This window comes from Mustela nivalis (assembly GCF_964662115.1).
Source record: "Mustela nivalis genome assembly, chromosome: 4".
NCBI lineage: Eukaryota > Metazoa > Chordata > Mammalia > Carnivora > Mustelidae > Mustela > Mustela nivalis.
In genome coordinates this window covers 150485736-150510994 of record NC_139023.1, presented here as the reverse complement: position 1 = coordinate 150510994, position 25259 = coordinate 150485736, and the positions used below count along the sequence as shown (strand labels likewise).

The 25259-nt window shown below is 37.0% G+C and overlaps 1 protein-coding gene across 10 annotated transcripts in view; it reads right to left on the bottom strand.

Annotated features, from left to right (window-relative positions):
* The window catches only part of MSRA (methionine sulfoxide reductase A), a 425594-nt gene that overhangs the window by 107547 nt on the left and 292788 nt on the right, over window positions 1-25259 (bottom strand). For all 10 annotated transcript variants that reach the window (XM_082726896.1, XM_082726902.1, XM_082726900.1 and 7 more), the window contains one exon: window positions 2164-2270. In XM_082726896.1, coding sequence (XP_082583022.1) covers window positions 2164-2270 — 107 coding nt within the window. The remainder of the gene's footprint in view (window positions 1-2163; window positions 2271-25259) is intronic.

Below are 25259 nucleotides of genomic sequence, written 5' to 3'. Positions count from 1 at the left end.
AGTGTCAGGTAGTTGATAAAAAGTTACTTAGCTGACATGAATTGAGACAATTTGGTGCTGGAGGCTATGTGCTTAACCATCACCACATATGCCCAGGTGATCCCATCATTATCAACTTCATGAAGTTGTGATGAAAAGTCATGATGGGGGCGCCTGGGTGGCTCAGTGGGTTAAGCCGCTGCCTTCGGCTCAGGTCATGATCTCGGGGTCCTGAGATCAAGTCCCGCATTGGGCTCTCTGCTCATCAGGGAGCCTGCTTCCCTTCCTCTCTCTCTCTGCCTGCCTCTCTGCCTACTTGTGATCTCTCTCTCTCTCTCTCTCTGTCAAATAAATAAATAAATAAATCTTTAAAAAAAATTAAAAGTTAAAAAAAAAAAGAAAAGTCATGATGAACAGATATGAGAAAGGGTCTTTACAGTGAAAAGCTTTTGAGAATGGCAATATAAATATACTCCCATTACTCTAACATTTTGTAGCTTTAACAATAAATGCTATCTTGTGGTTTCTGTAGGACCACTTAGCTTGGCGCCTCTTGCTTGAGGCCTTTCATGGGGTTGTAGTCAAACTGTGAGCTGGGGTTCCAGACTCATCTGAAAGCTTGAGTAGGGCTGAGGGGCTTCCAAGCTTGCTCATGTGGTTCTTGGAGGCCTTCATCCGTTGCCATATGAACCTTTACACAGGGGGCTGCCTCACAACATGGCAATTGGTTTCCTCTAGGGCAAGTGATCCAAGAGGCAAGAAGGGGGGGGCCCTACTATGGAAGCCACAATCTTTTAATAAACTCATCTCAAAGTAACATCCCACCACTGCTGTCATTTATGGGGAGTGAGTCATTAAATCCAGTGCATACTCAAGGAGAGGGGTTTACACAAGGGCAGAAACCTTAAGAGCCAACCCAGAGGCTGCTTACTATAAGCACCTAAGTAGACATCACAGCCCTGAAGGGAGGGGGTGTGCTGAGAATAAATGGTGCTCTATCAGCATTTCCCCTAGTCCTCTTTGCTTTTTAGAGTTGAACAGCCCATGAACTTCATGCCCTGCTACTTTTTATCAGTAAATAACACTCTTGTCTTGGTCTCCTCCTCACTGCCATCTCTGCCACCATGGAGGATAGGTGGAGAACCCACAGACTGCTGGGAACTATTAAATGTCAGACTTTTTTCATAAATCCAAAATAGATCAGCATTATAGTAACTACTGGCTCTGTTGTTAAGCTTAAATTTAAGTCAGGAAATATAATAATAATTAAATTTAAACATTATCACAAAGTTCTAAAACTTAAAGCAATGCAAGTTGTTTTTAAAAGAACCAAAGCTCTATTGAAGACTTTTAAATATAATACAAGTTAATAGTAAAAATAATTATTTCATGCTATTATATCTGTATTTCTAAGAAGTATTTTTATTATAATTCAATCCACTGTTACTCGCAAGAGACAGTGAGTATTCTGGGTTGAACCGTGTACTCCAAAAAATGTAGGTTGGAATCCCAACCCCCCAGTATCTCAGAATGTGAGCTTATTTGGAGATAGCATCTTTATAGAGGTAATCAAGTTAAAACGCAGTCATTAGGTTGGACTGTAATCTACTATGACTGAAGTTGTCATAACAAGGAGAAGTTTGGACACAAAAACTGACAAGATAGAGGGAAGAGGATGTAAAAAAGATACAGTGAGAAGATAGCTATCTACAAGCCAAAGAGAGGGGCCTGGGCTAGAACTTTCTGTGGCAAGCCTCAAAAGGAACCATGAGTCAAGAAGAGCCAGGACCTTGATTTTGAAATTCTAGCCTCCAGAAACATGAGACAATGCACTTCTGTTGTTTAAGCTGACAGTCTATGGTACTTTGTTATGGCAGCCTGAACAAAGTACTATGCAAAGAAGGAAGAAAAAAGTGAGATTTAGTGAAAGAGAGGTAGGGAGAAGTAGATGACTCCATGTCAAGATACACATCCATGTGGATGAGATGACTTTCACGAGAAATACACAAAGGCCTACTCCTAAAATTTCATTTAGCGTATTTATGGAGCAGAAGCTGACAGATATTTCCAAAACTGTATGAACGGACACAGTGCCAGCTGAAAACAACCAGATTCTCCTTCTACAGGTGGGGTCTGACTGATAGGGGCCACCAGAGGGAGTCCAGGAGCAAGAGAGGACCCTACCTTCTGGTAGTCTTCTTTGGACCTCAGGGCTACATCCATGTGCTCAGTAGAGGTTGGATAGATGGCTGAGCGGTACTGAGTGCCATGGTCATTGCCTTGTCGCATGCCTGGGAAAGTGGAAAGCAGAAAGATTACTGGAGTGGACCAAGAAACAAGGCCAGTGTCACAAGTTTTCTATTATTCATGTGCTGCTAAGTTGCTTGGTGGCTTTTGTTTTTATTTTATTTTGTTCAATTGAAGTATGGTTGACACACAATGTTACATTTGTTTCAGGTGTACAACTTAGTGATTTGACAAGTCTTACCTTAGGCTACACTCACCACAAGTATACCTACCATCTATCACCTTACAATGCTATTACGACACCTTTGACTATATTCCCTGTGCTATGCCTTTTATTCCTGTGACTTACTCATTCCCTAACTGAGAGCTTATATCTCCAACTCTTCTTACTCTTTTTCACCCATCCCCTACAACCTCTCCCCTCTGGCAACCATTAGTTTGTTCTCTGTATTTTTGGGTGGGTCTGCTTCTACATTTTTTTGGTTAGTTTTGTTTTTTAGATTCCACAAATATGCAAATTTGTTTTTCTCTGTTTTACTTATTTCATTTAGTATAATATCCTCTAGGTCTATCCATGTTGTCACAAATGGCAAGATTTCATTCTTTTCTATGGCTGTGAGTAATATTCTCATAAACACACACACACACACACACACCCCACATCTCCTTTTTCCATTCATTCATCAACAGACATTTAACACTGTTTCCATATCTTGGCTATTATGAATAGTGCTGCAATAAACACAGGGGTGCATATATTGCTAAGTGCTTATTTTAATTTCATCTTGACACCACTCTCCTTAAATAAGCACAAAATATATCTGTTTTTCTTTATTTTAATTACAACAGTTATGTTTGAACTTAGGTAAATTTATCATAGGTCTTAGATCACAGTAGATACTCTACAAATATGTATTTTTCTATGCAGATATTTAAATCATAACCTACTCTAGTTTTCACTTATAAAGCACTGGGTTGTCCATTATTTCTTTGGATCTTAATGAGACACTCTGTGGCATGTACTGTGGTCCCGCACATAGTAAATAAGGAGATGGGATTATATATGGTAAGCATTATATATGGTAAGCCATACAGAGGAGGTGCCTATAAATGACTAAATAATGATATTCAGTGAGTTTGAAGAGCTTGCCTAAGATCATCCACCCAATTAAGGGAAAACCTGAGCCTTACAGTTAGCCCAGTCACAACTGCTAAAGTATATATCCCAATCAATTTCTAACTGAATAATTTCATCCCCAAAGTTAAATAGGCACAGGCTTAAGATAGATCTTCTATAGATCTCCATGCTGTGGTCAAATGAAACTCACACTCGTTTACTGCATCATTCAAGAATCAACTTCAGTTTTAACAAGTGCCCTAAGTCTCCTCCAATAGAAAATATATCTTCCAGAAAGAACAGCTCTGTACTTTCAGATCCATGTGAATTACCTGGGGATGTTGTTAAAATGCAGATTCTGGTTCTGTAGGTCTGGGGTGAGCCTGAGTGAGAGTCTGCATTTCTAAACTGCCCATGGGTGGTGCTGACCACCAGACTGCACTTTGAGTGGCTAGGGTTTAGAGTCTGCTCAGATATTTTCAAGATTCTTTATAATCCAGCAGCAATAATTTTAACTCTAATAATGCAGTAAGGAAAACCTGAATCTTCCAAACTAACATCCTTGAGGTACCCAATGTACAGTACTCCTTCCACCTCCAACCCCATTCCCCCAGGAGGCACACACTTTTTACTGAACTCCTCCTATTCAAGACTTAGTTCAAGCATCTTCACTCCACATAAACTTTCCCAAGGGCTCCTTATAGCTGTGACAATCATTGATCCCTTTGGGCAGGTCTCTCTCTCAGAGATTTTACTGTACTGCATTGTTATTATGTGGTTGTCCCTCTTCCTCATCTGTGAGCCTTCCAGGGGGCAGAGCCTTACAACCATGGGACCTGGTATAGCATCAGACAGATGCATACCCTTCCACCATGAAGGACATGTAAGTTTATATCTCATGATCCAAGGCCCTGCAATCAGTATTAGAGTGCAAATCAATCAATCAGTGCTTTTTACCTTTAAATGAAAATATAAATTTTTTTAAAGATTTTATTTATTTATTTGATAGAGAGAGATCACAAGCAGGTAGAGAGGCAGGCAGAGAGAGAGAGAGAGGGAAGCAGGCTCCCTGCTGAGCAGAGAGCACGATATGGGACTCGATCCCAGGACCCTGAGATCATGACCTGAGCAGAAGGCAGCGGCTTAACCCACTGAGCCACCCAGGCACCCAAAAATATAAATTTAAATGTAGATAAAATAATCCTTCTTAAGAGCTCTAGGAAAAGCTACCAGTGAGCTAATATGTTTGACTAGTAGAAGGAAGTGCAGTAGCTAAAGACACCAAAGGTTCACTAGGTCAGTTAATGAATTGACAAGCTAGAATTCATGATCAAAACTAGAGTTTAAAATAGAGGTTTAAATAACAAACTAGTAGGATTTAGCGTCAAATCATAGGCTATCTATGGTGTGTGCATATGTATTTGTGCATACAGTGAAAGGGTGTTTTGGTACCTGTACCTATTTGTTCACATTCCAGATTGGTTGACTTCCTAGAAATTCCATTTTCCCACCTTCAGAGTCCTATCCCCACCTTGACACACAAAGGTCACATGGGGACTAGAAACTAATTAGTGGTTGAAACAGTCAATACCAGTGACGTGAAAATATTAACTTAATAATAATAATTTAATAATTTCATAATATATGATATATAATAAAAAATAAACCAGCCCATGTCGCAGCTATAAGGAGCCCTCGGGAAAGTTTATGTGGAGTGAAGATGCTTGAACTAAGTCTTGAATAGGAGGAGTTCAGTAAAAAGTGTATAATACCAAATTAGCACTGTATAGTACCAAATTAGAATATCTATTTTATTTCCATATAAGCTATATGTTCACTTAAGTACCATAATATTATGATAATGTACAATACATATTATTACAGCACAAATATTATTTATAGCCTATACTATATAGGTATTATAATAGTATATTTATTAAGCACTTAGTATGTGCCAAATACTTTGCCAGGTGCTAAGGATAAAGAAATGAATAAAAGCAAACCCTACCTTCACACAACTCACATTTTAGTGTAATTTAAGAAACTGGAGAAATATGCTTCCAGAATGGCACTTTGGCAATATTTTTTTCTTTACCTTCTTCAATGTTCACTCTTTCACTTAAAAGTAAGGCTTTTCTTGAGTGACTACTTTCCATCCTTCTGTGCACAAAGATGTGATGGTAATATTATTGTTCCCTCTGAAAACATTCTCTAAGACACACATCCAAAAGATTGCTGAATGGCTGATTTTCAGGAAAATCTGACTCATCTCCATTTGGTACAAGATGCAGAACAGTGAGGTCTCTGTATGGAGTTGTTTACACCTATTCAAGTTCCCTTTTTTTTTTGGAAGATCAACTAGCATGTGAGTTAAAGAGAACAGGCAGGTGGGTTATTTTTATACTTTTCAACAAATTTTGCTAAGATTCCATATGCCTTGTACAAAAGACATAAATATCTCTGTGTTTGGATGAAGGTCTTTAACTTATCATAGGATTATGATAAATTGCTGCTTATGAATAAAAACTAATTTTTAGCAAACAAGATGGGAAAAATTAAGAATCATTCCAAGGAAATTGTCTAATAGTAGGTTCTTCTACTGATCATATTTTCTTAAAGAGTCTGGTAGAAGAGTACACAATAAAACCTCCAGATTTACATCTACATTCAGAGCCTCTCTTGTAGTGACATGACAACCTAAGGGGTAGAAATATCCAAGAGGTTTCACAAAATTGTGTGGTTGGGCAGAAAAGATACATATGACTGTCATTTCTAGGCAAGTATATAAGGCAGTGTATTTCTATAAAAAACAATCCATGATTCTTTATACAATTGTGGGGTATACTACTACTACAATCTGGGATGGGGATTTATGAACCCTTCCCTAAAGCCATGATTCCCTTGAATCAAATTCTAACTTGATCATCTTCTAAATGTTATACTACAATACTGATAGGGTTGCTGTCACTGTTGTTTTTGTCTTCTTTGTGCAGACTTGGGCTGTCCCCAGCTCACCCTGGACAGCTATAAAGAGAAGTAACATAGTGGGCATTATCCACAGCTCTGTCCCAGACTCCTTGCACCAACCCAAAATGACTTTCTATCAGTTGGAAAGAGAATTATTCACATTGTTATAGCCACCATCTTCAAGTCTTACAGATTTGAATTTACAGCCTTGACCTTCCAATCCCAACACTTCTTGGATATTCTAACAAAACTGACAGCTCCTCAAGTCAGAACTAATCACACTCTCTTAGTCACTCTGGCTAAACCTCTGCCTGCCTGGAAAGAAGACAAGAAAATGTTAAAGAGATACAGTAGAGGATAGAGAGAAAACATCAAAGTCTTTATTCAGATATCCTTGAATTTTGAGTGACGTTGGATAAGGCACTAACCCTCTGGTATATTCATGAATAACAATGTTAATTTGATTGAATTTTTTTCCATCAAAATTCACCCCAAGGAGAAGGTATTAATATCTTAAAACAAAACCATATGCACATTTCCATCTATTTGTGTATGTGTTTAGTTGATTCCAATGCATGTACCTTTTGGTTAACTGATGAAGAGGCTTATTAAGTGGAGGGGAGCTTGAAATTTGGAAACAGATGGTTCACTGGGAAATATGATTTGATGCACAACAGATTGAAAACCTATAGAACTATGGATTTTCTGTTCTCATTATTCTTAATACATTGCATTTACAGATGTTTAGTGTCATTAAACTTTTCACCATTTCTTTCAGCCTCCATTGGTTTATGTTATGCACGCAAAACAGTAACTCACATGTGAGGAAAACCTGTTCACTAAATCTCTTATTAGAAGCCTAGGACTCAGCACTACAAGACCTTGTTTTTAAGTCTGACTCTGTCACTAACATGCTTTATGTAAATTACCTAGTTTCTGAGCTTCAAACCTCATTTGTAAAATAAGGATTATAAGGACCTAAACTATAGGTTTGTTGTGAGGAGTAAATGAGATGAAACCTGTAAAGCACTTTGTTGACTCTAAAAAATTATGGGGTGTTAAGTACTTTAAATAACTTTTAATAATCCTATAATGCTTCAGAATAACTAGTTTGAAATAAAAATAACAAATGATGTCACACAAGATAATCTAGGTACAAAACTTTTCATCCCCTGAAAAGCATTAAATAATATTCTTCTCTCAGATGCCCACACAGTACAGTTCACATAGGAAAATCCAAACAGAGAATCAAAATCCATTTTATGTGTGTAGAAATGTACTAGTTTTTAACTCTTTATTACATTTTTAGCAGAATTATCTTCCTAATTAAAATTTTAGCTCTGCTAATCTCCATCCCAGTTCTCTATTTCAATGGAAAACAAACCCAAGAAAAGGAAAAACTCTTTGAGTGAATTTTCTGGCACCTGCCCCTCCCCATGAAGAGCCTTTCAAAGCAATGTCTCATTCTTGATCTCTTATCTGAAGTTTGGAAAAGTCAGGTCTTTTTGGCATTAATCCCAAGAAAGAACCTGGAAATCTGTGTTCCAACCCATGGAATCGCAAAGTTAAATAAAACATTTGACCATTATACCTGATCTAAACAGCCTTTATAATGTTGTTATCAAGCAGGCAAAACTAACCAAAATTGCATTGTGAAAAAGACTGAAAAATATCATGAGAGACAGAGAATCCCTACTTGTCCTTCCTTCTTCCAAAAATAAATACATTCCCTCTACTATAAAGTGTTCACAGAGCACCAGCTGTGTGCTCAGCACTGTTAATTATAAGCCTTGATCCCAAGAAAGAGCCCAGAAAAGGGGAAAGGGGAAAGGGATGAGCTTGACTCTATACTTCACTGTACTGGGTTTTTGCCAACATTTCCCCTCACCTTGCAGAAAACTGTCATTAGTCTTCAGATTAGCCCTGTGAAGTTGGTACTCTCAACTTTCTTTGACCCAATCGAAGCTGTGAATCAGAGACATTACGTGGCCTGCCTGATAACACAGAGCTGGTAAATGGCCACGCTATGATTTAGAACAAGATCCACCTGATACCAAAATTGATGCACAACAAGTTAGAGCAAAACAATCAAAGATAATGGAACAAAGTGCACTGTAGGTGGTGCATCTGGAAATGAGCATCACCACCTAAGGTCCAGAAATAAGAACAAGTTTGCTATGTACTGAAGCCTGTGAAGAGACAGAGCTGGGTTCTGCCTAGGGGTCTAGAAGGAAATGAAACTGGTTAGTTGAGCATGAGGCCACACAGGAATCTCAACAGGACATCCCAGGGACTAGATATGTTTGGAAAGATCAGTCTCAAGGAAGCTACAGAATTCCATAGCATCCTGGGGAAGTGTAGTCCTCAAAAATCCAAAACTCTCTTTCATATAGATTCAGTAAGTGTTGCAAAGTTCACTGTGCCCTCCACTTGGCTTTGAAAAAACTGAGAGGATGAATTACTGATACTATCTGGTTGTTTTCTCCAGGAAAGCAAGCAATGGGCCTGCTGTAGTGAGTGAAATGAAAATAACTGTGAGAAACAACATCTTGTGATGAACTTTCTCCCATAGCACTCTCTAAACGAAATAATAAGGACTGGGCTTTGGAGCCTTCTTTAAGAGGACTGACCTCTTGGCATCTACCAACTGTTTGCAATTTTCCCATCCACCTTCTTCAAAGAAGATTTGAAAGGGACAAACCACCAGACTGTTCTAAGATTTCTCTTTCTCAGCAGAGCCACAGAAAGCACTGGAAAACAGAGAAATGCTTAATCTGTAATGAAGCAAAAAAAGACAAAAGTTCATCTGCTCAATGGGCCGTCTAAACCTTAGCTCATTTTTGGCTACCAGCCCTGTTCCATACCTTCTAACTGGAGAGATGAAAAAATATGCTTGAACATGGGAATTTTAAAGGGAAATTCACACTATGACTTGTTTCAAGGTGATTACTTTTAGAAATTCCAGGACTCACCAGCTGATAGTGAATATCAGGGCAAAGAAGTACGCATTTATAAGGGCCTGCAATTTCTAACTGTGTTAGGGAACTTCAGGGGAATAATAATCTCATTAGGGGCTCACTGTGTTGGTTGCATAGACCGGGTGACTACTGCCAGGAAGAATCCATATTCTTCTCTTCTACAGACAGTTGCTAGGGAAAAAATGGATCCTGACCCATAATTAGGTTTTGTCATTGAGACAGTTCTGAATTCTAATTTCAGCTCTCCTGTTTGCTAACTGTGTAATCTCAGCCAAGTTATTAGACCCATCTACACTTCAATTTCTTCATTTGGAAAAATGGGGGTGATGGTACATACCTTGTTAGGTACCTTGCATAGAAGCCCAGTAAACATAACTCCTCCATCCCCTTGTGACTTCTAATGCAGAAATTCAAGGAAGAGACTTTTTCAATGTATTTCTTAAGAATTTAAAAGTTTCGGGTGCCTGGGTGGCTCAGTGGGTTAAGCCACTGCCTTCAGCTCAGGTTATGATCTCGGGGTCCTGGAATCGAGTCCCGCATTGGGCTCTCTGCTTGGCAGGGAGCCTGCTTCTTCCTCTCTCTCTCTCTGCCCGCCCCTCTGCCTACTTGTGATCTCTGTCAAGTAAATAAATAAAATCTTTAAAAAAAAAAAAAAAAGGAATTTAAAAGTTTCTCAGGCAATAAAGAGTTGTTAAGCATCCACCTCAGTCCAAGAATCTTGCTAGGACTTCAGCTACAACACACACCAAAGAACCTAATCTCTGTCTCAAAAAATTTCTACAATGTATCATCAAACAGATATGCATGCAGAGAAGCAAGATGTGCTTATTATGAATGAACAGAGATCTATCTATAATCTGTGCCTCTTAACCACTCTGGTCTCATTGGAAATCAAGGATTGGGTTAGATCCTTTTAAAAGCAGTTTTATTAAGGTAAAGTTGATATACAAGAAATGGCATACATTTAAAGTATACAATTTGATCAGTTTTGACATGTATACACACAATGTAACCATCGCCACAATCAAGATAATGAACACCTCCAAAATATTCCTGTGGCCCATTTTAAATCTGTCCTTCCCACAACTCCCAGTCCCTGCCCTAAAGCCTCAGGCAAACTCTGACCTATATTCTATCATTCATTTATATTCATTTGCATTTTCTAGAATTTTATAAAACTGGAATCATATAGCATGTACTATTTTTTGGTAACTCAACTATGTTGTCCTTCTCTTTATTGCTGAGCAGTGTTCCATTGATTGGATACCCCACAATTTACTCATTGACCTATTCATGGACATTTTGGTTCTTTTCAGCATTGGGCTATTAAAATAAAGCTAGTATAAATATTCATGTACACATCTTTATATGTACATATGCTTTCATTCCTTTGGATAAATACCTGGGAGTGGAATGGCTGGTACACTATTGTTTAAGACTGTCAAACTTTTTCCAAAGTGGTTGTAATATTTTATATTAGCTGCCAGCAATGTAGGAAAACCCTGGTTGTCTTACATCTACATAAACACTTGGTACGGTCAGTCCTTTTAATTTTAGCCATTTGAATATATGTGTAGTAGTAGCTCACTGCGGTTTTAATTTGAATTTCTTAATGCCTCATGATGTTGAGCATTTTTCATGTGATAATTTGATATTTGTACATCTTCTCTGGTAAACTGTTCAAATATTTTTCACATTTTTAAATTGCATTGTTTTCATATGGTTGAATTTTGAGTTTTTTATATACTCTGAATACAAGTGTCTAAACAAATATATAATTGGAAACTACTTTCTCTCAGTTGGGTTTGTCTTTAATTCTCTCAGCGACTTTCAAAGAGCACAAATTAATTTTGATGGAATTGAAATTATCAATGGCTTCTTTTATGGATCAAGTTTTTGGTGTCGTAACTAAAATCTTTATCTAACCCAAATCATGAAGATTTTTCTTATATTTACTTCTAGAAGTTCTATAGTTTTTGGTTTTAAAATTAGAGCGATGATTCCTTTTACATTTTGTATATGGTATGAAGTACAGATTGAAGTTGTTTTGGTCTTCTTGTTATTGTTGTTGTATTCTTTTGTTGTTGCTTTTTTGCAGAAGGATATACAATTGTCCCAGCATCATTATGGAAAAGATTATCCTTTCTCCACCATACAGTCTCTTCTCCAAGACTCTGTTATGTTTGCAAAGCACTGAATTTCTATATATCTTATCATCCTCAATATATACTTATTATTTTGGCTCTAAATAGTAGATTATCTTTTAAAGAGATTTAAATCTTTAAAAGTCTTTATGTTTAGTTAAAATGTAGTTAACATTGTTAGCACTCTTTATTCCTTTGTTTAGGTCCATATTTCTAGCTGGTATCACTTCCTCTATGCTTAAAGAACTTCTTTTCACATTCTCTAGCTCAGGTCTGTCAGTGATGAATTTATTCTCCTTCTGTACATGTGAAAAAGTATTTCTCCTTCAATTTTGAAAGATATTTTCAGGGGTGCCTGGGTGGCTCAGTGGATTAAGCCGCTGCCTTCGGCTCAGGTCATGATCTCGGGGTCCTGGGATCGGGTCCCGCATCAAGCTCTCTGCTCAGCAGGGAGCTTGCTTCCCTCTCTCTCTCTCTCTGGCTGCCTCTCTGTCTACTTGTGATTTCTCTCTGTCAAATAAATAAATCTTTAAAAAAAAAAAGATATTTTCACCAGGCAAAAAATTCTAGTAGGACAATTCTTTTTTCCTTTCCGGTACTTAAAGATATTATTCCACTGCCTCCCACCTACCATTGTTCCTGATGAGAAATCTACCATTTCTCAACTTTGTATCTTTGTTCCTCTATGAAATTCATCTTTGTTATGTGGCTACTTTTAAGATTTTCTCTTTATCACTGTTTTTAATGATTTGATTATTATGTGTCATGGTGTAATTTCATGTTTCTTATGTTTGATGCTCATTTACCTTCTCAGATCTATAATTATACAGCTTTTGTCAAATTTGGAATTTTTTTCTGACTTTCAAATTCTTTTTAACTCAGACATTATAATTTTCATCTCTTGAAGTTGGGTTAGATCTTTAACCCACTGAGCCACCCAGGTGCCCCTGGGTTAGATCTTTAAAAGCAAAACTAGTTTATCTATTTATTTGAGAGAGAGAGAGCACAGAGAGAGGAGCAGAGGGGGAGAGAGAAGGACAAGCAGACTCCATGCTGAGTGTGGAGTCCAACAAAGGGCTCAATCCCACAATCCTGAGATCATGACTTCAGCCAAAACCAAGTGTAAGTGGTTAACTTACTTACTTAGTAAGTAAGTAAGCCACTGACTGGCTGAGCCACCCAGGGACCCTGGGAAAGGTGTTTTTTAATATCATCCACCCTTCTATTTAACATGCCCAATCTTTCCTGTTGCTTCTTAAACATAATGAATATAGTTTTAGTTACTTTAATTCTTATTGCTAGTATCATTATCTATGTCAAGTTTGGTCATTTTCCATTGATTGATTTTTCCCACTACAGACAGTATTTTCCTGTTTGTTTGAATGCCTGGTTATCATTAATGGATGCCAAAAAGTGAATTTTACCTTGCGGGGTGTCAGATATTTTGTAATTCTACATTTATGCTCATATTCTTTGTTATGAAATGAGGTTAAGTTACTTGATAAAAGTATCCTTGAATTTAGGGTAAGACGGTGAAGTAGGAGGATGTAAGTTCATCTCATCCCACATATACAACTAAAAAATACATCAGTATCAGCAACCCAGAAAACCATCTAAAGACTGACAGAAAAAAACTACAACTAAATGTAAAAAAGCCACACTGAAGAGGGTAGAAAGGGTAGAGATGTGGTGGGGAGCTAAAGGGACCAGGCCATCTGTGGGGTGAAGAGGGGGTGCCACGAGCCTTGGGCAAGGAATGGGGGGAGAAACAGACCCTCATATCAGTGAGCCCATGCATGGAAGATGAATTAGGCTTTGAAAATTAGAGAGGCTGAATTCCGTGAGTTCTTAAAACCAGTGGGACTTAAAGCTGGGAATTTTAAAAAATCAGCAGGCTAGGCGTTGGGAGAGCTGAGAAGGTAAGAGGAAGCTGAGTCCCTGTCCTTAAAGAAAGAGCATGACAAATAGCACACAGAGTAACAAAGTAGAGGTAACAATTTGAAAAACACCTGTGGCATACAAGAAGAATTATTTACTAATCTCAGAGTGTGTCCCAGAGGGGCAATGTTCACTGAAGGAATTCTCTAGGAACAAAGGAGCTAGCAGGTGCCATCTTCCTCCTCTGCCCCCACCCCAGCATAAATATACAGCCAACTGTAGGAACTGGCATGGCATCAACATTCACTACTTAACTTGCTTTCACCAAGCCCTGTGTCCATCCCTCCTACCCCCACAGCTTCCACAGTCTGCAGATCTGCCCTTTCCAGTCATGGCTCCCTCAGTCCCAACCCTGTGGGATCCTTCCCCTGAGAAGACTGGCACGTGCACCTTATTAAAACTGTGCACCCAGCCCATGCATGCTTTGCAGATCTGCCCTGGCCAGTCTTGGTTCTGGTGGAGTGGCAACAGCAGGACCCATTTCACAAGCAGGCCAGCATGCACATTGTTCAAACTGTGCCCCACCCCTGTTACCCAGTCTCAGCAGTGGCAGGAGTGGTACATTCCCACTTGCTGGCATGCAAACCTTGTGGGCACCACTCAACCCACTCCCCTTCAATCTGCTTTTGGTCAGAGCCCATTCAAACTGAGCTACAAACCTAGCAGTGTGCAAGCAGCCCCAAACGGGTCCAGCACCACTCCAAAGAGGCTCTGGCCCTGGGGTTAGAGGAAGAAAATCACACACAGCAATCATACATTGCAGACAGTTGGTGTAATTTCAGGGACCACCCAGTAACAAAAACTTCTCGAGGGACAACACAGGGAAAGCAAGCTGCAGTTTGGTGCTATTTCATCTCTGGCAAATGCCTGATCTGATTCAACTCATCTGATTCAACTCAAGCCCAAGGCAGCCCCAGACTCATCCACTAATACCACAGGGATCAAACACTGTCCACAACAGGCAAAGAGAGCCACTGAAAACAAATGGACTGAAGGAAAAAACAACCAAGACACAATAGCAGGGTACATACACAATATACCTAAGAGACACCCCTGAAGTGCCAGATTCCAGTGGACAGGAGACACTACACTTCAAGGGACTACAGGACCTCTTCCTAAGGCCATTACTTCCAAGAGCAGGAGATGTAACTGAATTTCCTAACACAAAGCAATGAACCAGAGAGTTAGACAGAATAAGGAGACGGAGGAATATGTTCCAAATGGAAAACTGGACAAAACTACAGAAAATGATCATAAAGATACTCATTGGCCTTGAAAAAAGAGTGGAGATTATCAGTGAGACCCTTAACACAGAGATAAAAAGAAATCAGAGATAAATAATACAATAAATGAAATTAAAAATACACAAGATGGAACAAATAGCGGTAGACAAAGCAGAAGAATGAATTAGTGACCTGGAGCAGAAGAATGAATTAATGGCAGCAATCAAGCTCAGCAGGTGAGAGAAAAAAAAATTGTACAAATTATAATAGACTTAGGGAACCCAGCACCCCCATCAAGCATAATAGCATTCATATTATACAGATCTCACATGAAGGAGAGAAAAGAAGACAGAAATTTTCTTTGAAGAAATCACAGTGGAAATATTCCCAGGGAAAGAAACATAAATGTAGATCCAGGAGGCACAGAGATCCCCCAACAAAATCAACCCAACAAGGTCCACATTAAGATACATAGTAATTAAAATGGCATAAAGTAGTGATAAAGAGAGCATTTTAAAAGAAGCAAAAGAGAAGAAGACAGTTATAAGAGAAACTCCATAAAACTATCAGCAGATTTTTCAGCAGCAAATGTGTAGGCCAGAATAAAGTGATATGACATATTTGAAATGCTGAAAGGAAAAAATCTGCAACCAGGAAAACTCTATCCTCTATGATAGCAAGGCTATCTTTCTGAAGAAGAAGAGAAAAAGAGTTTCAAGACAGACAAAAGCTAAAGGAGTTCATGGCCATTAAACTAGCCCTACAAAAAATGTTGAAGGCGATTCTTTGAGTGCAAAGAAAACCATAAATAAGAATAAGAAAAGTAAGAAGCACAAAAGCAGTGAAAATAAGTGTATCTGTAAAATCAATCAAGAGACACACAAAATAAAAGGATGTAAAAAATGACACCATGTATCTAAAGTGTGGTGGGGAAAGGAGTAAACAAAGGGTTCAAACTTAAGTGACCATCAGCTAAATATAGACTGCTATATCCAAAAGATGTCATACATAAACCTAATGGCAAGTACAAATCAAAAGCCAGTAATAGATGTGCAAAAAATAAAAAGAAAGAAATCTGGTATATCACTAAAGAAAGCCAAAAAAAAAAAAAAATGTCAGAAGAGAGCAAAAGAAGAAAGGATCAGAAAAGAACTACAAAAGCAACCAAAAAACAAATAACAAAATGGCAATAAATACCTATCTATCGATAATTACTTTGAATGTGAATGGACTAAATGCTCCAATCAAAAGACATAGGGTGATGGAATGGAAAAAAACAAAAACAAAACTCATCTATATGCTGCCTATAAGAGACTCATTTCAGATCTAAAGACATTGCAAATTTAAAGTGAGTGGATGGAGAAATATTTATCATGCAAATAGAGGTGAAAAGAAAGCCACGGTAGCAATTCTTGTATCAGACAAAATCCACTTTAAAACAAACAGTGTAATTAGAAACTAAGAAGAACACTATATAATAAAGGGGGCACTCTAAGAAGAAGATATAATAATTGCAAATATTGATGCACCCAACATAGGAGTATACAAATGTATAAAGCAGTTAATAACAAACATAAAGGAAGTAATTAATAATAATACAATAATAGTAGAAGACTTTAACACCCCACTCACATCAACAGATAGATCATCAAAACAGAAAATCATCAAGGTAACCATGGCTTTGAAGGACACATTGGACTAGATGGATCTAACAGATATATTCAGAACATTTCATCCTAAAACAGCAGGGCACACATTCTTTTCAAGTCTGCATGGAACATTCTCTAGAATAGATCACATATTAGGCCATGAAACAAATGTCAACAAATTCGAAAAGACCAAAGTCATACCATGTGTCTTTTCTGACCATAACACTATGAAACTAGAAGTCAACCACAAGAAAAAATTGGTAAAGACCACAAATACATGGAGGTTAAATAACATGCTACTAAACAATGAATGTTTTGGGTCAACCAAACCTAATGGCAACTACAAATCAAAAGCCAGTAATAGATATGCAAAAAATAAAAAGAAAGAAATCTAGTATATCACTAAAGAAAGCCAAAATCAAGAAATCAAAGAAAAAAATAAAAAATTACATGGAGAGAAGTGAAAATGAAAACACAATGGTCCAAAACTTTTGGGACACAGCAAAAGTGATTCTAACAGGAAAGTTTACAGCAATATGGACCTAGCTCAAGAAGCAAGAAAAATCGCAAACAACCTAAACTTACACCTAAGAAGCTAGAAAAAGAAAAAAAAAAACCCAAAACCAGCAGAAGGGAGGAAGTAATGAAGATTAGAGCAGAAATAATTGATATAGAAACAGACAAACAGACAAAAACTAGTAGAACAGATCACTGAAGCCAAGAGGTAGTTCTTTGAAAAGATCAACAAAATTGGTAAGTCTCGAGCAAGACTCATTAAAAAAAAAAGAGAGGATCCAAATAAGCAAAATCACTAATGAATCAGAAGAAATAACAACCAATACCACTTAAAATAAAGATTGTTAGAGAATACTATGGAATTATTATATGCCAACAAATTGGACAAATTAGAAGAAATGGATAAATTCTTAGAAACATATAAATTACCAAAACTAAAGCAGGAAGAAAAAGAACATTTGAACAGACAAATTACTAGCAATGAAATTGAATCAGTAATCAAAAAACTTCCAAGAAACAAAAGTTCAGGACCAGACAAATTCCCAGAGGAATTCTACCAAACACTTAGAGAAGAGTTAATCCCTATTCTTCTCAAACCACTCAAAAAAAATACAAGTGGAACAAAAACCTCCAGATTCATTCTATAAGACCAGTATCACTCTGATACAAAAACTAGATAAAGACACTACAGAAAAGAGAGAGAGAGAGAGAACTACAGACCAATATTCCTCGTGAATATAAATGCAAAACTCCTCAACAAAATATTTGCAAACCAAATCCAAAAATGCATTAAAAAATAATATACCATGATCAGGGGGAATTTGTTACTGGGATGTAAGAGTGGTTCAATATTCACGAAACAATCAATGTGACACATCACATCAATAAAAGAAAAAATAAAAGCCATATGATCATTTCATTAGATGCAAAAAAAAAATTTGAAAAAGAACCACAAGCATTCGTAATAAAAACCCTCTGCAAAGTGTGTCTGGAGGGAACATATCTCTTTTTCTTTATTTTTTTTATTGTCTTGTGCTAGTCACCATAAAATACATCATTAGTTTCTGTACATATCTCAACATAATAAAGGCCTTATATGAAAAAACCATAGCCAACATCATACTCAACAGTAAAAATCTGAGAGTTTTTTCACTAAGGTTCAGGAACAAGACAGGGATGTCTACTCTCACCACTTTTATTCAATATAGTACTGGAAGTCCCAGCCACAAATTAGATAACATAAAGAAATTAAAGGCATCCAAATTGGTAAGGAAGAGGTAAAGCTGTCACTATTTGCAGATGACATAATATTATACACAGAAAATCTATACATACCATATATACTATATCTATATATACACCAAAAAACTCTGGAGCTGAGAAATAAATTCAGTAAAGTCACAGGATAAAATATCAATGTGCAGAATTCTGTTGCATTCTTATACACTAATAATGAAGCTGGTGTTGGAAAAACTGTACACCTATATGCAAAAAAAAGAAAGAAAGAAAGAAAGAAAGAAAGAAAGAAAGAAAGAAAGAAAGAAAGAAAGAGAAATTGGACCACCATACTCAAAAATAAACTCAAAATGGATTAAGGACCTAAATGAGAGACCTGAAACTATAAAAATCCTAGAAGAGAACACAGGCAATAATCTCTCTGACATAGGCCATAACATCTTCCTGGATTTGTCTTCTGAGGCAAGGTAAACAAAACCAAAAATAAACTAGTGGGACTGCATCAAAATAAAAAGCTTCTATATAGCAAAGGAAACAACCAACAAAACTAAAAGACAACCTATTAAATGAGAGAAGATATTTGCAAGTGACATATCCAATAAAGGATTAGTTTCTAAGATACATAAAGAATTCATTAAAAACAACACCAAAAAAACAAATAATCTAATTTAAAAATGGGTAGAAGACATGAATAGACATATCTCCAAAGAAGACATCCAGATGGCCAATAGACATATGAAAAGATACCTAAGGTCACTCATCATCAGAGAAATGCAAATCAAAACCATCATTAGATATGACTTCACCCTTATCAGACTGGCTAAAATAAAAAATTCACAAAAGAAAATTATTGGTGAGGATGCAGAGAAAAAAGAAACCCATGTGCATTATTGGTGGGAATGCAAACTGGTGTAGTGACTGCAAGACAGTATGTACGCTTCTGAAAAAATTAAAAATAAAACTACTGTAAGATCCAGTAATGGCACTACTGGGTATTTAGCTAAAGAATATGAAAATACTAATTCAAAGGGATATATGCACACCTATTTATTGCAGCATTATTTGCAATAGCCAAATTATTTAAAAGCAGCCCAAGTGTCCACCAATAGATGAATGGATAAAGAAGATGTGGAATTTATATGTAGTGGGATATTATTTAGCCAGAAAAAAGAATGAAATCTTGCCATGTGCAACAGCAACATGGAGGGAGCTAGAGAGAGCATAATGCTAAGTGAAATAAGTCAGAGAAAGATAAGTACCTTATGATTTCATTCATATGTGAAATTTAAGAAACAAAACAAAAGAGACAAACCAAAAAAAAAAAACCCCAAAAATAAAAAAACCAGACTCTTCACTATAGGGAACAAAGAGATGGTTACCAGAGGGGAGAGGTGGGTGGGGAAAATGGGGGAAGGAGGTGAAGGGGATTAAGAGTACTCTTATCTTAATGAGCAATGAGTAATATATGGAACTGGTGAGTCACTATATTGTACACTTGAAACTAATACAACACTGTATGTTAACTATACTTGAGTAAAATTTTAAAAATAAAAAATCAAGTAACATATCCTTTTGGTTTTTGCTTTCAAACACTATTATTTTGGACAAAAGAAGCTTTTAATCTGGGTTAATTTTCTTGCTAATGAGCTAAAACTTTCTGAGTACTTTATCTGATGTCCAGTGAATTTTTATATGTGTACCACTCTGGCTAGTGAAAACAGGCAAGTATTCTCAACCCCATGTGAACTCTGGAGATTTTTTTCCTTCTAATTGTTCAAGGGGATTCTTTTCCTGGCCTCAGTTTGTTTTAATCACACAATATTCTGGTCAGTACTCAGACAATCACTTAAAGAAACACTTTGCAGATCTCCAGAGATTTCTCTCTCAACATTTCTCTCTTCCCTTCTTCTATTCTACAAATTCTACCTTCTTCAGCACCCCTAGACTTCCATTTTCATCTCCTGAACTCACAAAACTGTGAGGCTTGCCTTGGGTTCCTCTTCCTCATTCTGCAGCACAGAAGTTTTCTCTAAGAAATCAGATGGGGCAATTATAGGATTTGTTTCTCTGATGTCCATTGTTTCATATATTTTGTCTAATTTTTTAGTCTTTTCAATCACAAATAGAAGTCTTTGGGCTAAATATCTTCCAACCCTAATTTTAAGAAGTCATTTAAAGTTGAAAGAATGGGCATGGAGGCATGGATAGCTAGGCTATCCAGAATTCTCTTGGGTTCGAGTGGAGTTTTTCATATTTTTTGTTTTGTGTTACTATTCTGTTAACAAATGGATGCTATACATTTATTTCAGTAAAATAATTCAAATTAAAATGTGCATAAATGGCATCTAAATGGTGACAAATATTTTTAAATCCCCATCATTAATCAACAAATTAATTTTCTCTGTGTTTTGCCCTTTTGTCTTCATTCTTAATCCCTGCTCCCTGAGTGTCAACAGTACCTTCCTTCCTTAAATTTTTTTCCCCTTGGCCTTGTAACACTACACTTTGCCTAAGACTTCAACTGTTTCTTGACCAGTCCCTATCTATTTGCTTTTCTATTTTTGCCCCTCATCATTTTTACTACAGTTGTTCATAGGTGTGGTCTTTTGCCATGGCCCTCTCTTCCATGTACCGTCCAATGGAATCTCCCCTTTCTATGCTAAGAACTTACAAATCTAAATTTGTGATCCAAATTCTCTCTCAGATTTCAGTTGTGTAGAACCACATTGCTGTTAGACACATACATAGGCTCCGTCACCCCTCAGTTCTCAACTGACCTTATTATCTTTCATTGCCCCTACCTTTCTCATCTCCATCAACTGACAGGATCACTCTCCTAGCAACCCAAGCTTTCAATCTTGTAGTAATCCATGTTTCATTTGAGCCTCTTTTATACCTTAAGCCAGGCAGTCACTTAACTTTGCCTTTGTTTTCTGTAAAATCTTTTACTAATCTTTCCCTTTCCACAGCTTCCACCCTGATCTAAACACATTACCTCATGGTATGTGATGATAAAGCCAGGATGAATACCTAGATCTTCTGTAGAGACCTAATTCAGCATTGCTTAATAAGTGCTTCTGGGTTGTTTCTAGTTGTATATATTGAATAAACAAATTGGTAGTTCCTTGTAATAGTGGATCATTTAACTACATAATCCTATTACTGCTTCCAGATCTACAAGCCTAATATTTCTCTCCTCTTCCTTGTACAAAGCCTAAGGGCATTATTTTCCAGTTTTTCCATTTTCAGAATAAAGTAAACATAATGCTGAAACCTGACAGACATCTGCAAGTCCCTCCTATGAAAACACATTCAATTTCATAATTCTTATGCTAGACTTACAGCTTTGACTTACTTATCATCCCTTTAAACTTTATAAAACCCAATACATTTATCAGCTCTTCTCCATATCAGTAGTCACTAAAGGCAGATCCTTTTGAAAAGTAAAGTGAAGGCAAGTAAAGCAAAATTTCCTTCAAACAATCCAGGGGAGAGGCGCCTAGGTGGCTCAGTTGGTTAAGCAACTGCCTTCGGCTCAGGTTATGATCCTAGAGTCCTTGGATCAAGTCCCACATCGGGCTCCCTGCTCAGCAGAGAGTCTGCTTCTCCCTCTGACCTCTCCACTCATGTTCTCTCTCTCAGATAAATAAGTAAAATATTTTTAAAAATCCAGGGGATTTAGAATATACATATGAATATTTAATCAAGGAACCCCAGGACATTACACTGAAATTTGGACTTCTGTGTCATTTGGGTCAAGCATAAACTTTCAGCCCCTCTTTTTCATACCAGGAGATGATAAACTATCAGCAAGGGAAACTGTTATCTAGATCATTTGAGGAAGGCAAGAGTTCTTGGCCAATTTTAAAGTGGGAAGGAAATGCTAAGAAATCAATTAATATGCTAAAAATGAAACTCAGGTGTTTTGAAAGACCCTGCTGAGCAACTAAACTTAAAATAGAAGGTTGACTACCAAGGACTCTTTGTCAGGGTTGCTTTGCCTTGGCACTATCGACATCAGGGACAGGTACTTCTTTTCAGTGAGGGGTTGTCCTAGGCATTGCAGGATGTGTAACACATCCCCAGATTTTATCCACTGTTGCTAGCAGCATCCACTCACTTGTGACAACCAGAAATGACTCTATACACTGCCAAATATCCCAAACTGCCCCCAGATGAGACCCACTGCTATATATTAATGAGCAACATCTTTTGATATTATCACTTATAAAACCTCCTTTTTCAAGGCCGCTAAATGAAGCAACACATGAAGTGAAAACTTTAGGATGTGAAAACCAATAGTTATTAAAGAGAATCACAGGTCTTTGGTATTCATATTTTCTTTTATATGCACTAATTTCAGTGGTTATCAGTGCCGTTTCTCCCTTCTTTCCTTCCTTCTTTCTTTCTTCCTTCCTTCCTTTCCTTCAAAGATTTGCATTAGAAAACACAAGACCATTTTTTAAAAGTTTTTCAGTAAAACAGCATTTTAAGTTACACATTGGAAGTCTACAAGGAAGGGAAGAAGATATTACAATCTTTAAATGAATAAGCAGAAATTGAAATCAACATGTATACAATTGCAAAAAGATAAAGTTCTCATTTGTAGGAAGAAAGCAAGAAAAAAAGTCGGGTTTCCTACTTATTTAATAGTTTGGGCAGGGAAAAAAGCAGCATTAAAGTTGTCATCATAATGTGCTTACGGTTGATTACAGCATCTTTTCATACCTCTCAGAAAATCCTGTATCTCTCAAAAGTTAGTATGGCCCCACCGTACCAATTAGGAACTGCAATCAGTTTAACAGAGAACAAAAACAAGAGTGACTTAAACAAAAGAGGATTATATTTCCTTTTCACTTAAAATGAGTGAAAGCTGTTCATGTAGGCTCCATGGTCCCCAGGGACTCAAATTTCTTCCTCACACCCAACTCTCCTTAGCATATGGCTAAATTGCATCTCCATCACAGCTCCCTGAGGTCCTCCAAAAGGTGGATGAGCCTGCCTCCCTCATAGCGATAGACAGCTCTTCTCATCATCACCCTTCTATCATCACCCACATGATGCTTCCTAGCATACCTGGCCTTTACCTGCAAGGGAAGGGAAGAGGAGGGGAGGGGAGGGAAGGGGGGGGGGAAGAAGGGGGCAGGGAGGGAAGGGAGGGGAGGGGAAGGGAGGAAGGAAGAGAAGAAGGGAAGTGAGGAAAGGAAGGTGGGAGGAAGGGACTGAAGAAGGAAGACAGAGATATATATTATTTACCTCTTCAATACCTCTTTCCTTTTCTTCCTATGTAATGTGAAAATAACTCTGAGGAAGAAATATTGGGGTGGAGGAACTATGACAAATAATCCACTATGAAACTGGCCCATCCAGATTTAATAGAACTCCAAAGGCCCATTTCAACCTCTGCCTAACAAGCATGTAAGCCATATCAGTTAAGAAAAACTAACCGGTCCTTTTAATTTCTCATGTCTGAATATTACACATAAAATATCCAGTTCTCCCAGTGAGCTATAATTACAAACATATGTGCCTATTAAATTAAATATACCTTGACTATAAATGCAATTATTATTTGAATCAGGTGATCAATAAAATAGCTAATGATCCTGGAGCCTTTACTATATTTTACTTATATTATTTATCCAATTCCCCAAGGACCTGAAAATTATTATCAAAACCATTTCTCAGAAGATAAGACAGATACCCAGAGAGAGGTTGAGTATTGACCCAACCCAATGTTGGATATGGAACTAGCTAACTCCAAAACCCATGTCTTAGTCACTACTATCCCAATTTGTAAATATTATATCATTTAAGTATATTTTAAAAATGAAGTAGGATGTAGTGAAAATGATATTAAGTGGCTCTCTTCTAAAAGGAAATACCCTGTGTTCCCTATCATTTTTACAATATTTTTTCTATTTTTTTAATGCAATGCATTTCATGAGGGATACAATGATATTGCTATATAACAGAGATACCTATTCACTTTGTACCTAAAAGGAAGATTTTCATTTTCAATAATGATAAAACATTACTTCCATAATCATAAATAAATTATTTTGAAAAGATGTAGTGATTTCTTTCTGAGAGGTAGAAATTCACCTTAGTATAGATTTTGCTACTATAAAAGGGAAATTCTATTTATGACTGGCAAGAGGAAACATTTTAAATTATTATATCTTAGAATGCCTGGAACTCCATATGCATTTATGCTATTAACTCCCAAGTTAAACCAAATAATGAGTCTTGAAATGTTCAAATTATCATAAAAATGTATAAAACTTCCAGAATATTAAAATTTATATGTCACCCCTTCCTGTCCAAGTCTTAAAATTTCATAGCAATGAGACAATCAAAGTACTCCACTATAGAACATTAAGCATATACATGAGATTTGTAAGAGTTTACATCTGAACCAGAACTGAACACTCATGTGCACACATATTCACAAAGCTAGACCTTCAGGACAGACATTGTTCATAGACATTAAGTAGCAATCAACATATTAATCTTTGTAATCTTAGATCTAATTACAGAAAGGCACATAAATTTATAAAAGTACATAAAACAAATGCACAGTTTATTAGTGTGTTCACATTAATATTTGTATTTTATATATAATGTTAAAATATTTCCCATAAAGTGAACACACATATAACCACCACTCGTGTCAAGAAATACATCACTGCCATTATCCTCAAAAGCTTTCCATGGGTCCCTTCTGGGGACCCTCCCTGTTTCTAGCCATAAACATTCCTGATTTTTGTGACAATAATTTCCTTGGTGCACAGGCACACCTAGAAAAGACATAGTTTAATTTTGTCCATTTTTGAAATATACATAAATGAAATTATACTGCTATTTTAATCTTTCACTTAATCTTTCACATGAGATCTTCTATTTTCTTCATTTTCATTGTTTCATAATATCCATTGTGATACACACACACACACACACAAACACACACAAACCCCACAGGAATATTACTCAGCCATAAAAAAAGAATGTAATCTTGCCATTTCCAACAACACAGGTAGACCTAGAGGGTATAATGCTAAGTGAAATAAGTCAATCAGAAAGAGACAAATATCATATGGTTTCACTTATACATGAAACTGCAACAAAAAGACATACTCTTTTTTTTTTTTTAAAGATTTTATTTATTTATTTGACAGAGAGAAATCACAAGTAGTCAGAGAGGCAGGCAGAGAGAGAGAGAGGGAAGCAGGCTCCCTGCTGAGCAGAGAGCCCGATGCGGGACT